The sequence below is a fragment of the Neoarius graeffei genome, chromosome 12 (assembly GCF_027579695.1).
Source record: "Neoarius graeffei isolate fNeoGra1 chromosome 12, fNeoGra1.pri, whole genome shotgun sequence".
NCBI classification, from domain to species: Eukaryota; Metazoa; Chordata; class Actinopteri; order Siluriformes; family Ariidae; genus Neoarius; species Neoarius graeffei.
This window is the reverse complement of record NC_083580.1, coordinates 34,653,795-34,670,164: the sequence shown is the minus strand read 5'-3', so window position 1 is coordinate 34,670,164 and position 16,370 is coordinate 34,653,795. Positions and strand designations below refer to the sequence as shown.

Below are 16,370 nucleotides of genomic sequence, written 5' to 3'. Positions count from 1 at the left end.
TGTTACAATGACCAAATACAATGAAAATTATTTTTCCAGTCTCACCTGTGAAAGGTAATCCCATGTGATCTCGTTTGGACGGTAAACCTGTTGGTACAGTTAAACGCAGCACATGAATGAGGCATCTTTATTCTCGGCTACTGTCTAGACGCTATACCAGAGACGGTTGAAGAATCTCCACTTTGCCACATCCAATATGGCGGCGAGGATGACGTATGATTCTACGCAGAATGCGGCATCTATGTTTATGTGTCTATGCTCAATCACACTCTACTTTTGAAATGAAACTTCCCGTTTAACAGACCTTTCTCCATCACTCACACTTACTCTTATTGAAGCAGAGCGTGACAAGCCTCAACAGGAACTACGGGTGACTCGCAGGGCCAAATTAGAATTTGCGTTAACGGCACTATTTTTTTAAATCGCGATAAATTGAATACATACGTGTGTGTATGTATATATATATATATATATATATATATATATATATATATATATATATATATATAGTGTGTGTGTACGTACGTACAGTGGGGCAAAAAAGTATTTAGTCAGTCACCAATTGTGCAAGTTCTCCCACTTAAAAAGATGAGAGAGGCCTGTAATTTTCATCATAGGTATACCTCAACTATGAGAGACAAAATGAGAAAAAAAATCCAGAAAATCACATTGTCTGATTTTTAAAGAATTTATTTGCAAATTATGGTGGAAAATAAGTATTTGGTCAATAACAAAAGTTCATCTCAATACTTTGTTATACACCCTTTGTTGGCAATGACAGAGGTCAAACATTTTCTGTAAGTCTTCACAAGGTTTTCACACACTGTTGCTGGTATTTTGGCCCATTCCTCCATGCAGATCTCCTCTAGAGCAGTAATGTTTTGGGGCTGTCGCTGGGCAACAAGGACTTTCAACTCCCTCCAAAGATTTTCTATGGGGTTGAGATCTGGAGACTGGCTAGGCCACTCCAGGACCTTGAAATGCTTCTTACGAAGCCACTCCGTTGTTGCCCGGGCGGTGTGTTTGGGATCATTGTCATGCTGAAAGACCCAGCCATGTTTCATCTTCAATGCCCTTGCTGATGGAAGGAGGTTTTCACTCAAAATCTCACGATACATGGCCCCATTCATTCTTTCCTTTACACGGATCAGTCGTCCTGGTTCCTTTGCAGAAAAACAGCCCCAAAACATGATGTTTCCACCCACATGCTTCACAGTAGGTATGGTGTTCTTTGGATGCAACTCAGCATTCTTTCTCCTCCAAACACGACAAGTTGAGTTTTTACCAAAAAGTTCTATTTTGGTTTCATCTGACCATATAACATTCTCCCAATCCTCTTCTGGATCATCCAAATGTTCTCTAGCAAACTTCAGAGGGGCCTGGACATGTACTGGCTTAAGCAGGGGGACACGTCTGGCACTGCAGGATTTGAGTACCTGGCGGCGTAGTGTGTTACTGATGGTAGCCTTTGTTACTTTGGTCCCAGCTCTCTGCAGGTCATTCACTAGGTCCCCCCGTGTGGTTCTGGGATTTTTGCTCACCGTTCTTGTGATCATTTTGACCCCACGGGGTGAGATCTTGCATGGAGCCCCAGATCGAGGAAGATCATCAGTGGTCTTGTATGTCTTCCATTTTTTAATAATTGCTCCCACAGTTGATTTCTTCACACCAAGCTGCTTACCTATTGCAGATTCAGTCTTCCCAGCCTGATGCAGGTCTACAATTTTGTTTCTGGTGTCCTTTGACAGCTCTTTGGTATTAGCCATAGTGGAGTTTGGAGTGTGACTGTTTGAGGTTGTGGACATATGTCTTTTATACTGATAACGAGTTCAAACAGGTGCCATTAATACAGGTATCAAGTGGAGGACAGAGGAGCCTCTTAAAGTAGTTGTTACAGGTCTGTGAGAGCCAGAAATCTTGCTTGTTTGTAGGTGACCAAATACTTATTTTACAGAGGAATTTACCAATTAATTCATTAAAAATCCTACAATGTGATTTCCTGGATTCTTTCCCCCCATTCTGTCTCTCATAGTTGAAGTGTACCTATGATGAAAATTACAGCCCTCTCTCATCTTTTTAAGTGGGAGAACTTGCACAATTGGTGGCTGACTAAATACTTTTTTGCCCCACTGTGTGTGTGTGTGTATGTATATATGTATGTGTGTGTATATATATATATATATATATATATATATATATATATATATATATATATAAAATCTCCTTCTCACCCCCGGCGGGGGGGGTGGTATCCATGTCATCCTCAAGCTCGGGTCCTCTACCAGAGGCCTGGGAGTTTGAGGGTTCTGCGCAGTATCTTCGATGTTCCTAGTACTGCACTCTTCTGGACTGAGGCTTCAGATGTTGTTCCTGGGATTTGCTGGAGCCACTCTCCCAGTTTGGGGGTTACTGCCCCAAGTGCCCCCACTACCACGGGGACCACGCAACCCTTGACCTTCCACATCCGTTCCAGCTGCTCTTTCAACCCTTGATACTTCTCAAGTTTCTCATGTTCCTTCTTCTTGATGTTGGCGTCAGCTGGGATCGCCACATCTATCACCACCGCGCTCTTCTGCTCTTTGTCCACCACCACTATGTCCGGTTGGTTAGCCAGGATCTGTTCGTATATATATATATATATATATATATATATATATATATATATATATATATGTATGTATGTATGTATGTATGTATGTATACTCTCCAACATGGGCAAGACCAAAGAGCTGTCTAAGGATGTCAGGGACAAGATTGTAGAGCTGCACAAGGCTGGACTGAGCTATAAAACCATAAGCAAGAAGCTGGGTGAGAAGGAGACAACTGTTGGTGCAATAGTTCGAAAATGGAAGAAATACAAAATGAACATCAATCGACCTCGGTCTGGGGCCCCACGCAAGATCTCACCTCGTGGGGTATCAATGATCATGACAAAGGTGAGAGATCAGCCTAGAACTACACGGGAGGAGCTTGTTAATGATCTTAAGGCAGCTGGGACCACAGTCACCAAGAAAACCATTGGTAACACATTACACCGTAATGGATTAAAATCCTGCAGTGCCCGCAAGGTCCCCCTGCTCAAGAAGGCACATGTGCAGGCCCGTCTGAAATTTGCCAATGAACACCTGAATGATTCTGAGAGTGATTGGGAGAAGGTACTGTGGTCAAATGAGACCAAAATTGAGCTCTTTGACATTAACTCAATTCGCCGTGTTTGTAAGAAGAAAAATGCTGACTATGAACCGAAGAACACCATCCCCACTGTCAAGCATGGAGGTGGAAACATTATGCTTTGGGGGTGTTTCTCTGCTAAAGGCACAGGACGACTTCACCACATCAACGGAAGAATGGACGCGGCCATGTACCATAAAATCCTGAGTGACAACCTCCTTCCCTCTGCCAGGACACTGAAAATGGGTCCTCCAGCATGACAATGACCCAAAACATACAGCCAAGTTCTCTGCAGGTCATTCACTAGGTCCCCCCATGTGGTTCTGGGATTTTTGCTCACTGTTCTTGTGATCATTTTGACCCCACAGGGTGAGATCTTGCATGGAGTCCCAGATCGAGGGAGATTATCAGTGGTCTTGTATGTCTCCCATTTTCTAATAATTGCTCCCACAGTTGATTTCTTCACACCAAGCTGCTTACCTATTGCAGATTCAGTCTTCCCAGCCTGGTGCAGGTCTACAATTTTGTTTCTGGTGTCCTTTGACAGCTCTTTGGTCTTGGCCATAGTGGAGTTTGGAGTGTGACTGTTTGAGGTTGTGGACAGGTGTCTTTTATACTGATAATGAGTTCAAACAGGTGCCATTAATACAGGTAATGAGTGGAGGACAGAGGAGCCTCTTAAAGAAGTTGTTACGGGTCTGTGAGAGCCAGAAATCTTGCTTGTTTGTAGGTGACCAAATACTTATTTTACCGAGGAATTTACCAATTAATTCATTAAAAATCCTACAATGTGATTTCCTGGATTCTTTCCCCCCATTCTGTCTCTCATAGTTGAGGTATACCTATGATGAAAATTACAGGCCTCTCTCATCTTTTAAGTGGGAGAACTTGCACAATTGGTGGCTGACTAAATACTTTTTTGCCCCACTGTGTGTGTGTGTGTGTGTGTGTGTGTGTGTGTGTGTGCGCGCGCGTGTGTGTATATACAGTGGTGCTTGAAAGTTTGTGAACCCTTTAGAATTTTCTATATTTCTGCATAAATATGACCTAAAACATCCATGCAAGATCTCACCCCGTGGGGTCAAAATGATCACAAGAACGGTGAGCAAAAATCCCAGAACCACATGGGGGGACCTAGTGAATGACCTGCAGAGAGCTGGGACCAAAGTAACAAAGGCTACCATCAGTAACACACTACGCCGCCAGGGACTCAATTCCTGCAGTGCCAGACGTGTCCCCCTGCTTAAGCCAGTACATGTCCAGGCCCCTCTGAAGTTTGCTAGAGAACATTTGGATGATCCAGAAGAGGATTGGGAGAATGTTATATGGTCAGATGAAACCAAAATAGAACTTTTTGGTAAAAACTCAACTTGTCGTGTTTGGAGGAGAAAGAATGCTGAGTTGCATCCAAAGAACACCATACCTACTGTGAAGCATGTGTGTGGAAACATCATGTTTTGGGGCTGTTTTTCTGCAAAGGAACCAGGACGACTGATCCGTGTAAAGGAAAGAATGAATGGGGCCATGTATCGTGAGATTCTGAGTGAAAACCTCCTTCCATCAGCAAGGGCATTGAAGATGAAACATGGCTGGGTCTTTCAGCATGACAATGATCCCAAACACACCGCCCGGGCAACAACGGAGTGGCTTCGTAAGAAGCATTTCAAGGTCCTGGAGTGGCCTAGCCAGTCTCCAGATCTCAACCCCATAGAAAATCTTTGGAGGGAGTTGAAAGTCCTTGTTGCCCAGCGACAGCCCCAAAACATTACTGCTCTAGAGGAGATCTGCATGGAGGAATGGGCCAAAATACCAGCAACAGTGTGTGAAAACCTTGTGAAGACTTACAGAAAACGTCTGACCTCTGTCATTGCCAACAAAGGGTGTATAACAAAGTATTGAGATGAACTTTTGTTATTGACCAAATACTTATTTTCCACCATAATTTGCAAATAAATTATTTAAAAATCAGACAATGTGATTTTCTGGATTTTTTTTTCCTCATTTTGTCTCTCATAGTTGAGGTATACCTATGATGAAAATTACAGGCCTCTCTCATTTTTTAAGTGGGAGAACTTGCACAATTGGTGACTGACTAAATACTTTGTTGCCCCACTGTATGTATGTATGTATGTATATATATATATATATATATATATATATATATATATACACACACACACATATACACACTATAATACCAAAATATATGTACAAGATCTATCCTTCCATTATCTGTAATCGCTTATCCTGTGTACGGTCATGGGCAAGCTGGAACCTATCCCAGCTGACAATGCGTGAGAGGCGGGGTACACCCTGGACAAGTTGCCAGGTCATCGCAGGGCTGACACATGGAGACAAACAACCATTCACACTCACATTCACACCTCCAGTCAATTTAGAGCCACCAGTTAACCTGCATGTCTTTGGACTGTGGGGGAAACCAGAGCACCCGGAGGAAACCCACACAGACACGGGGACAACATGCAAACTCCACACAGAAAGGCCCCAGTCAGCCACTAGGCTTCAACCCAGAACCTTGCTGTGAGTTGACAGTGCTAACCACTACACCACCGTGCCACCCAAAATCCTGCAGTCATGCAGCTATCGTCTGGAAGGTAGGCTGTGTCAGTAGAGAGATTGCATTATTGTATTGGTTTACTAATGTAGTGTTCATATATTCTAAATCGTTTTGGACAAAAGCATCTGCCAAATAACATACCTATTAACCATAACCTATATTAACCATAAGCACCTAGCTCTTGTCTAATAGAACTCTAGCAGCCTACTGTACCGTGATGTCTGATGTCTATAGACTCAAGACGCAAAAACTCGGTCAGAGAAGCATAGGCTAACCATTTTAATGCAGATGCAAATGCTATCAAACTTTGGAAACAATAAACACACCAATTTCTTGACTATGTATTTGTCCAAGTACTTCAGCACTGTTCGCTCTTGGATTCTTTTGACTACATGCACTACATGTTCGTCACTTTGATTAAAAACGTCAAGTAAATGATTGTAATGTGGTGTAATGTTTGAATAATGTACAATATCTAAAAAACAATTCCATAGAATTAATATTGTTGATTAATCCATTTCTGGGGGCATACGTTTAACACCATGGGGTGTTATTCAAGTAAAAATGGTTTAAAAAATTTTTTTGTGTTCAACTAGAGGAAATTTAAGGGCCACTTTATTTTGGTTTGGGCCACTAAGAATTCAGGGATACTGGCCCAAGTGGCGACCAAGCACTGAAGTTAATTTTTAGCCCTGCAGTTTAATAACAGTATCTGTGCACAATAGGGCTGTAACAATACACCCAACTCACGATTCGATTCGTATCGCGATTTTTGACCCACGATTCGATACACCCACAATTTTTTTTAAATGTATTTTTCAAGTAGTAAATTTGACTTATTAACATTTACTTACTTACATTAACTATTTAATAACAAATAATTCAGACCACTGCAGAGAATGAGTAATATGTATGCAAAAATGAACAAATGTATATCCAAAGACTGTTTTATTTTTCAAAATAATACTGTTGAGCCGGAAGCTCTGTTTTTTTCGGTTCTGAAAAAGTCATTTTTCCAAATCGTGTAAATCCGTTAACATTTTTTGGGGGGGTGGGGGGGGGGGGGGTGGCTCTCTCACTGTCTCACTCTCATAGGGCCAATGATTTTCTGTGATCGCGGAAAACAGATGGAAATTACTAGCCTGGGCCCGCCCATCCTAAGCGTGACGCAACATGAGGGCCTGTTGCGAGCTTAGTCTGGCCAGGCAAGCTATCTACAGCTCTTCCAAGCTCCCGAAAAATCGGGAACCAATCAACTTTGAGCATCTCCAACGGCCCTGGGTAGAGGCGTGTTCAAGGCAGTGACGTAGTAGAACTGCGACCGGAAGCCATAGATTGTTTACAGAATCTATGCCGGAAGAAACATTACGAACATGGAGCAAGTTCTCATTGAAAACGGAGCAAAGAGCAGCCCTGGAGGTATTTATTGAAAGGAAGGACGTTTTCGCCTTGCTTCCGACCGGCTTCGGTAAGAGTTTAATAATAGGATGTCTATGGTTTAATCTACCAGTTAGCCCCGTCACGTCACATACGTCAGAGGAAAGAGTGATGTGATTGGTTTAAGCTTCGTCACAGCCTTTTCTGGCTTCGACCAGTAGCAAACTGAGGCATTTCAGGGAGGCGGGTCAACCACGCGCTCTGGGAAACGGTTGGGCTTAATATCTTGGCCAGACCAATAGCTCGTAGAGCTTTGCAGTCGCGTTAGCCAGACTTGGAAATTACGGAATTTTTATAGTGAAACATTGCTCGCGTGTCAAAATGTAACTACCGCAGAAGGCTTCCGCCCAAGCAGACATGCCTTCAGTGTTGCCAGATATTGCTAACGTTTTCCACCCCAAAATATGTTCAAAACCAGCCAAAAAGCACCTAAACCCGCCCAATCTGGCAACACTGCATGCCTTTCCGGTCAAGTGATTGGCTTGTGGCACACCTAGCCAGCCAATGAGCTGCTTGTTTACAGATTCCCTCCCCGCGTCGCAACCAGAATGGCGACCGCTTAAAATAAATGAATGCTCTGCCAGTGGCGAGTGTGGACGTTGCGTGACTCGCAGAAGATTGTCGCAGGTCGGCGAAAAAACGACTTACTAATAGATATAAAAAATAAAAGTAATTTAAGTAAGTTTAAAATGTAATTTAAATAAAAAGTAAAGTATTCATAAATTGAAGTTTGGAAGCACCTCTGTTTTTGGGCTGAGGAGAAGTTTGAAAGGGTGTACCGCGATTCTGCCTTCTTGTATCGCGACACGGATCGTGGCTCTGCGTATCGCGATTTCGATACGCATATTGTTACAGCCCTAGTGCACAAGTATTTTAATTCCAAATAAACTATCGTGTTCTGCAAAATAATGCATCCTCATAATTTACAATTCTCACTAATCCAAAACACCCTTAAGTTTACGTTTTATATTTACACAGCCACATTAGCGTGCTGGCGGTAATAACGTTTCTTGCCTACCATCAAGTGTGCATGCACCGGAAAAGCCAAATGTACACAATAACAGTGATTCATCGTATACTGTAGCCGTGTGTATGTGGTGCTGTGCGTGCACTACGGAGTTCAGTCACAGTGAGTGTGTATTGCATGTGCTATAGAGGCTTTGCACTGTCATGTTACCGTTGCTATGGGGTCACTAGGGCACCATGACGGGGCACACTTGTAGTGCTTCATGCAGGCAAGTTAGTTGTTATTGATCAGTATGGCAAGGTTTTGCTGCGTTCATGGCTACAAACAAACGTGACCATGACAATGATAATACTTCCCAAAGTTTTTGTGTCCTTACATGCATGTGTTGATTGCACTCAAATCAGCATCAGCTGTTTCCCATAATGACTAGGTCCCAAGCATGTGCGCAATGTACGCCGAAGGATCCCCGAATGTAAATGCACTTTTAAGTCCCGGTGAAGGTGAGGCTCTGCAGAACTGCTATGCTGCTCATGTTCACTTCACTGTATAAGAATGAACACCTTGCTGCAGTTTAGAAATGATTTTTTTTTTTAATTCTTACCTTCGTGACCATAGGGTTTTTGACCTGTCCATTCAACACCGAGTCCCACCGAATTGTTTTTTCTCATTTTTCCCTTCTATGTTTAGAAAATCTCTAGTTTTTTTCCCCTGATGATGAATTACTTTTGGTAAACTAAAAAACCTGATGTCTTTGTTTTATTCAAAACAATTTGAACATCCAAAAATGTAGCAAAACATTCCCAAACTGATCAATAATAACTAATTATTGTAACTAGGGCACCCCCCATCATGGTGCCCTAGTTACCATTGCTATGGGGTCAACGTGAAGGTGTAAAGCCTCTACTGGAAGCGTGTGTGTGTGTGTGTGTGTGTGTGTGTGTGTGTGTATACACGAAAAGAGCATACAGAGGCACATGTGGATAATAAAGAGTGCATTCAGGAGGGTTGGCATCTCTGTAAAAGCTACATGTCACATGAAAACGATGGGTTGCATTGTATGTTGCGTTAAGTGATGCACCTGAATTTTGTGCTGGTACTCCAAAAATTTTCAGTAAGGAGCACCAGTGTTACTTATCGAAAAAGTTAGTTTGGAGCCCTGTTTAAGTTGTTTAATCCTGGATCTGGACTGTTAATAATCTGAATTGGCTACATAATCCATGACTGATTTTCAATTAAATGTAATTATTGTTAGTGTTAAATATGAACAGTCTTGTGTTCATGTCCAAATGTGTGAAAAAGAAATCCTTGAATGCTGAATCCTAACCCCCAAAACACACATCTCTGAGGCATGCCAAACTTACAAATCAATTTTATCTTAAAGCCACAGAAGTTGACTCACCTGCAAAAGCACTGTGGGATTTCCCCTAGGCCATAAAGTGGAAACAGGAAGGGTGTATTGCCATAGCGACCTAGGCAACGCAAGAAGTGCTGTGTAGCTTTCAGGCCATTGATGGCTGGAGCATCATGGCTCACCATGGCAATGGAGTGCAAAATGAAATGCTGCAGATTCTCTGTGAGGTTCTTCCATTTGAGAAACTCTAAAAATGGCATCTCTGAAATCAGAAGAAATCGATTTGATTTTTTTATGCCACACTCATCTTTTAGCACCTAGCACTGTAGGCATTAAGCTTAAGCATTATCAGACGACGCCCGCTTATTGCCTAAATGCACCAATTTTAAACTGATCTACAGTATAAAAAGACAGTACATGTTTATACTGCAATGCTGTTGAATTCGTGAATCTGGGTGCTAATTCATTTTACAAAACAGCATGGCTCTGACAGCTGTACCTACCTGAATCCAAGTGATGAAGCTCATTCAAATGAGGCCAAAAGTTTACATACACATTGGCTATGTATGTAAGACATTCAAACTCAATTTTTCACAACGTCACACGTTAACATATATTTTCTGTGTTAATTGTGGTATCTACTTTACTTCCATAAAAACATAATTTCAAAATAACAGCTAAGGGACAGATTTATTTCAGTTTTTATTTACTTGATCAGATTTTCAGTGGGTTAAAAAGTTACATACGTTTTGTTAGTATATAGTGCCACTGGATTTTAATTGCTTGACCTTGAATTAAAAGCTTACAGTTGCATTCCACAAGCTTCTCAATATTTTGCCAGAATTTCTGCCCAGTGCTCCTGAAAGAACTGTTGTAATACAGTCAAGTTTGTGGGCCGTTTTGCTCAGACACACCTTTTCAATTCAGCCTACGAATTTTGTATATTTTCACTTTGTTCCAACAAAGTTGGAGTTATGTTTAGGATCACTCCTGTGCTGGAAGATCCAGTTGTCAAGTTACCAAGTTTTCAATTTCTGGCTGTCTTGAGGTTTTGCTTCAGTATTTCTAGATGATGATCCTTCCTTGTGATGTCATTTATAATCCCCTCTGAAAGTACCGGAACATCACCAAAGAAGAAACGAAACAGTTGTCAGTGTAGTCACTGGCTTGATGCAACAAGGGATGTCAGTGTCAGTGGGTTGCTGGCTTGATGCAAAAAGGGATATGCAGCCAAATATTATTTACTTTTGCACCATCTTTTCCAGTACTTTTGCTCACCTAAAATTTGAATGATCTACCACCAAAGTTGCCGGGTTATATATTGTAACTAATCTAGATGTAAATATTAGCAATCTGAAATTCTGATCAATAGTCTCATTCATCTTTAAGCTCAAACTCCAATGCCTTCAGTATGGGGGGGGGGGGGGGGGGGGGGGAGCTTGCTGTTCCAAGAGGATGGTCAGAGAGGACTATATTTTCTGAAGAGTACCAAGCACTTTTCCAGCAAAACATCCCCATAATAATGATGCTGACAACCCCCATGTTTTACAGTCAGGATGGTTGGGATTAAAAGCATCACTCTTTTTCCTCCACGCATAGCACTGATCATCATGCCAAAATGGTTACATTTTTCTTTCATCTGACCAGAGAACACTTCTTCAAAAGGCTGGTGATCACTTGCAAACTTCTGGCTTTTTTATACTGGTAGAGGCTTTCCCCTTGCATGACAGCCTTTCAGGCCATGGCAATGTAGGACTCTTCATGGTTGATAAACTTACTTTGGTATCTGATGCCTCCAGTTCATACACCAGTTCCTTTATTGTTGTCTTGGGGTTCAGCTGAACCTTTCGCACCAAAGTTGGTTAATTCATGAAAGTTAATTTGTGACTTATGCCTGAATGACCATTTCTGTATAGTTCCAAGGTCTGTATAGTTGCATATACAATCCCGATTCCAAAAAAGTTGGGACAAAGTACAAATTGTAAATAAAAACGGAATGCAATAATTTACAAATCTCAAAAACTGATATTGTGGGTGGTAAAAGAGAGCAACTGGACTTGCTTGAAGATTCTTGAAGACGTTTCACCTCTCATCCGAAAGGCTTCTTCAGTTCTGTCTGACTGGTAGGGAGTATCAGGTATTTATCCTCTCATGGATGAAAAGCTCATCTAAGGTGTCGTTGAGTCATCCTGTTGGTGTGGGCCACTGGGGGCTGAATGTGAATGGCCTCGAGAGTCGTTAGGGTGATCAATGGATTGCCCGTTAAGGTGATCAATGGAATGCTGATTCTCTCTGTCCTCCTGTGAGCCACTGAAAACAGCTGGGTTTTGGTGTGCATTCAGTTGTCTGGGAAGTGTGCCAAGGACTGCATTGTAGGTGGCTGATAAATTATGTCTTAGACCCCCACCTCTGTTCAGTGATGGCCGTTCCAGGTTGACAAAAATGGCTTCTTTAACTCCTCGCTCATACCAACGATCCTCTCTGGCTAAAATGCGTACGTTGCAATCCTGAAATGAGTGTCCTTTGTTGTTAAGATGAAGGTAGACAGCAGAGTCCTGGCCTGAGGAACTGGCTCTCCTGTGTTGAGCCATACGCCTGTGAAGCGGTTGTTTGGTTTCACCAATATACGAGTCCGTGCATTGCTCACTGCACTGAATTGCATACACCACGTTGTCCTGTTTGTGTCTGGGTATTCTGTCCTTAGGGTGGACCAATTTCTGCTTCAGGGTGTTACTGGGTCTGAAACGTACCGGAATGTTGTGTTTGTAGAAAATCCTCCTGAGTTTCTCAGATAGACCAGAAATGTAGGGAATGACAATGTTCTTGCGTTTGTTCCTGTTATCCTCCTTGTCCGTTATGTTCCTTTTTCTGCTCTTGAAGAAAGACCAGTTGGGATACCCACAGTTCTGAAGTGCTTTCCTGATGTGATTCTGCTCCTTCTCTTTTCCCTCTACCGTTGTAGGGATGTTCTGAGCCCTGTGTTGCAAGGTCCTAATGACCCCCAATTTGTGTTCCAGTGGGTGGTGAGAGTCGAAGAGTAGGTACTGGTCCGTGTGTGTGGGTTTCCGGTAGACCTCGATGCTAAGGCTTCTGTCTTGTCTAATGTGTACATCACAATCCAAGAAGGCTAGATTATTCCCACTTACGTCCTCCCGAGTGAAATTGATGTTGATATCCACTGCATTGATGTGTTTAGAGAAGGCTTCCACTTAATGGGCTTTGATTTTAACCCAGGTGTCAGCCACATATCTGAACCAGTGAATGCAGTCCTTGGCACACTTCCCAGACAACTGAATGCACACCAAAACCCAGCTGTTTTCAGGGGCTCACAGGAGGACAGAGAGAATCAGCATTCCATTGATCACCTTAACGGGCAATCCATTGATCACCCTAACGACTCTCGAAGCCATTCACATTCAGCCCCCAGTGACCCACACCAACAGGATGACTCAACGACACCTTAGATGAGCTTTTCATCCATGAGAGGATAAATACCTGATACTCCCTACCAGTCAGACAGAACTGAAGAAGCCTTTCGGATGAGAGGTGAAACGTCTTCAAGAATCTTCAAGCAAGTCCAGTTGCTCTCTTTTACCACCCACAGTTACTATGACCTGGATGACTGAGAATCTTCACAGACAAAAACTGATATTGTATTCACAATAGAACATAGGCAACATATCAAATGTCGAAAGTGAGACATTCTGAAATTTCATGCCAAATACTGGCTCATTTGAAATTTCATGACAGCAACACATCTCAAAAAAGTTGGGACGGGGCAATAAGAGGCTGGAAAAGTTAAAGGTACAAAAAAGGAACAGCTGGAGGACCAAATTGCAACTCATTAGGTCAACTGGCAATAGGTCATTAACATGACTGGGTATAAAAAGAGCATCTTGGAGTGGCAGCGGCTCTCAGAAGTAAAGATGGGAAGAGGATCACCAATCCCCCTAATTCTGCGCTGACAAATAGTGGAGCAATATCAGAAAGGAGTTCGACAGTGTAAAATTGCAAAGAGTTTGAACATATCATCATCTACAGTGCATAATATCATCAAAAGATTCAGAGAATCTGGAAGAATCTCTGTGCATAAGGGTCAAGGCCGGAAAACCATACTGGGTGCCCGTGATCTTCGGGCCCTTAGACGGCACTGCATCACATACAGGCATGCTTCTGTATTGGAAATCACAAAATGGGCTCAGGAATATTTCCAGAGAACATTATCTGTGAACACAATTCACCGTGCCATCCACCATTGCCAGCTAAAACTCTATAGTTCAAAGAAACTGTATCTAAACATGATCCAGAAGCGCAGACGTCTTCTCTGGGACAAGGCTCATTTAAAATGGACTGTGGCAAAGTGGAAAACTGTTCTGTGGTCAGACGAATCAAAATTTGAAGTTCTTTATGGAAATCAGGGACACCGTATCATTTGGACTAAAGAGGAGAAGGATGACCCAAGTTGTTATCAGCGCTCAGTTCAGAAGCCTGCATCTCTGATGGTATGGGGTTGCATTAGTGTGTGTGGCATGGGCAGCTTACACATCTGGAAAGACACCATCAATGCTGAAAGGTATATCCAGGTTCTAGAGCAACATATGCTCCCATCCAGACGACGTCTCTTTCAGGGAAGACCTTGCATTTTCCAACATGACAATGCCAAACCACATACTGCATCAATTACAGCATCATGGCTGCGTAGAAGAAGGGTCCGGGTACTGAACTGGCCAGCCTGCAGTCCAGATCTTTCACCCATCGAAAACATTTGGCGCATCATAAAATGGAAGATATGACAAAAAAGACCCAAGACAGTTGAGCAACTAGAATCCTACATTAGACAAGAATGGGTTAACATTCCTATCCCTAAACTTGAGCAACTTGTCTCCTCAGTCCCCAGACGTTTACAGACTGTTGTAAAGAGAAAAGGGAATATGTCTCAGTGGTAAACATGGCCTTGTCCCAACTTTGAGATGTGTTGTTGTCATGAAATTTAAAATCACCTAATTTTTCTCTTTAAATGATACATTTTCTCAGCTTAAACATTTGATGTGTCATCTATGTTCTATTCTGAACAAAATATGGAATTTTGAAACTTCCACATCATTGCATTCTATTTTTATTTACAATTTGTACTTTGTCCCAACTTTTTTGGAATCGGGGTTGTAGTAAACTACTCAATATGACAACTGGCCAACTCCAGAAGCTTCCAAATGCCATTCTGGAATCTTCCAGATTGTTTAAAGAGACAGTCAATGTAAACATTTGACCCACTTTTGACATAGTGAATTAAAGCTGAAATAAATCTGTCTCTGTTTTTAAATGACCTCTGATGTGAACAAAGTAAATACCCTAATTGAAAAAAGAAATTCATGGTATCATGAAATGTATAGTTGTGAAAAATGGTGATTGAATATCTTTAGTCCAGGAAGATATATAAATGTAGTCATTTTAGTACATTATTATTTCTACATTTAAAAAGAAAAGAAAAAAACCCACAAACTCATTCACAGGTACCTGAATGGTGGATGCTTCACATAATCCAAGTCTAATCAACAGTTGTTATTTAACAATGGAAATCCTGTATTCATTTATATGATGCAACATTCTGTAAAAGTAAGTATCATATAGACTCTCATATGGACTCTCAAATGTCAGTTCTTTGTAACCGTCAGTAAGTTTTCCACCATGTTCCGGACAGTGGAGTTTGTGTGTTGCAGTTTCTCAGTAACTTGACAAAATACATTTGTCGTCTTATTAACTTCAAGAGAAAGTGAAAACAAAGGCTGGTGACACACACACACACACACACACACGATAAGGCCAAAAGTTTGTGAACACCATCACACCCATATGTACTTTTTGAATATCCCCTTCCAGATTTAGTAGTCTCTGCCTTAGTGAGGTCAGGCATGGAGGACTGGCATAGTCATTTTATCCAAAGGATGTCATTTCATACAAAGGGTGTCCAGCAGGCTTGAGTTCAGGGCCTCTACTCAATTTCTTCCAACTCAACCTTGGCAAACCATGTCTTCATGGACCTTGCTTTATGCACAATGGCACAGTCATGCAACACCACATTTGGGTTAGGCTTCTTAGTTCTGGTTAAAGGAAACTGTAATGCTACAGCGTACAAATACATCATATGTAATTGCATGCATGTCCAACTTAGTGGCAACTTTTTAAGGCCCACAAATGGGTGTGATGGTTAGGTATCCACATATTTGTGGCCATATAGTGTACAAAGTGTACAGTGTATAAAGGCAGTGTGTGTTATGATATTAAAATGAAAGAAAAAACAACAAACAAAATTATATAATTATATCTTCCTTTCTTAATACTTAACATGCATTCCCATCACCTGCCTGCATAACTGCGGGATAGACTCACTCAATTAATTAGATTAGATAAAACTTTATTGATCCCTTTGGGAGGGTTCCCTCAGGGAAATTAAGATTCCAGCAGCATCACTACAGATAAACAGAGAAAAGAAATAGAGAAAAACTTCTAGATAAATTAAAATAAATTAAGTATTTACATATACAAATATAAAAGAATAAGATATGGGGAAGAGAGGAAGAGGGGAGGGGGGAAGAAGTGGGGTTAGGGTAAGTGTGTGTGTGTGTGTGTGTGTGTGTGTGTGTGTGTGTGTGTGTGTGTGTGTGTGGAAGCAGGAAAGATATTGCACTTTATATTGCACATTGTCCGGTATTGCTTATTGTTAGGCTAGGCTAGGCTACTGCTCCTTCCCGTCCTCTGTCCTCCTGTTACCACCCCCCCCGGAGAGGAGTTGTACAGTCTGATGGCGTGAGGGACAAAGGAGTTTTTGAGTCTGTTTGTCCTGCACTTGGGAAGGAGCATTCTGTCAC

General features: G+C 41.9%; 1 protein-coding gene across 3 annotated transcripts in view; it reads right to left on the bottom strand.

Moving 5' to 3' along the window:
- The window catches only part of chm (CHM Rab escort protein), a 377,848-nt gene that overhangs the window by 158,388 nt on the left and 203,090 nt on the right, over positions 1–16,370 (bottom strand). For all 3 annotated transcript variants that reach the window (XM_060935797.1, XM_060935798.1, XM_060935799.1), the window contains exon 8: positions 9,553–9,766. In XM_060935797.1, coding sequence (XP_060791780.1) covers positions 9,553–9,766 — 214 coding nt within the window. The remainder of the gene's footprint in view (positions 1–9,552; positions 9,767–16,370) is intronic.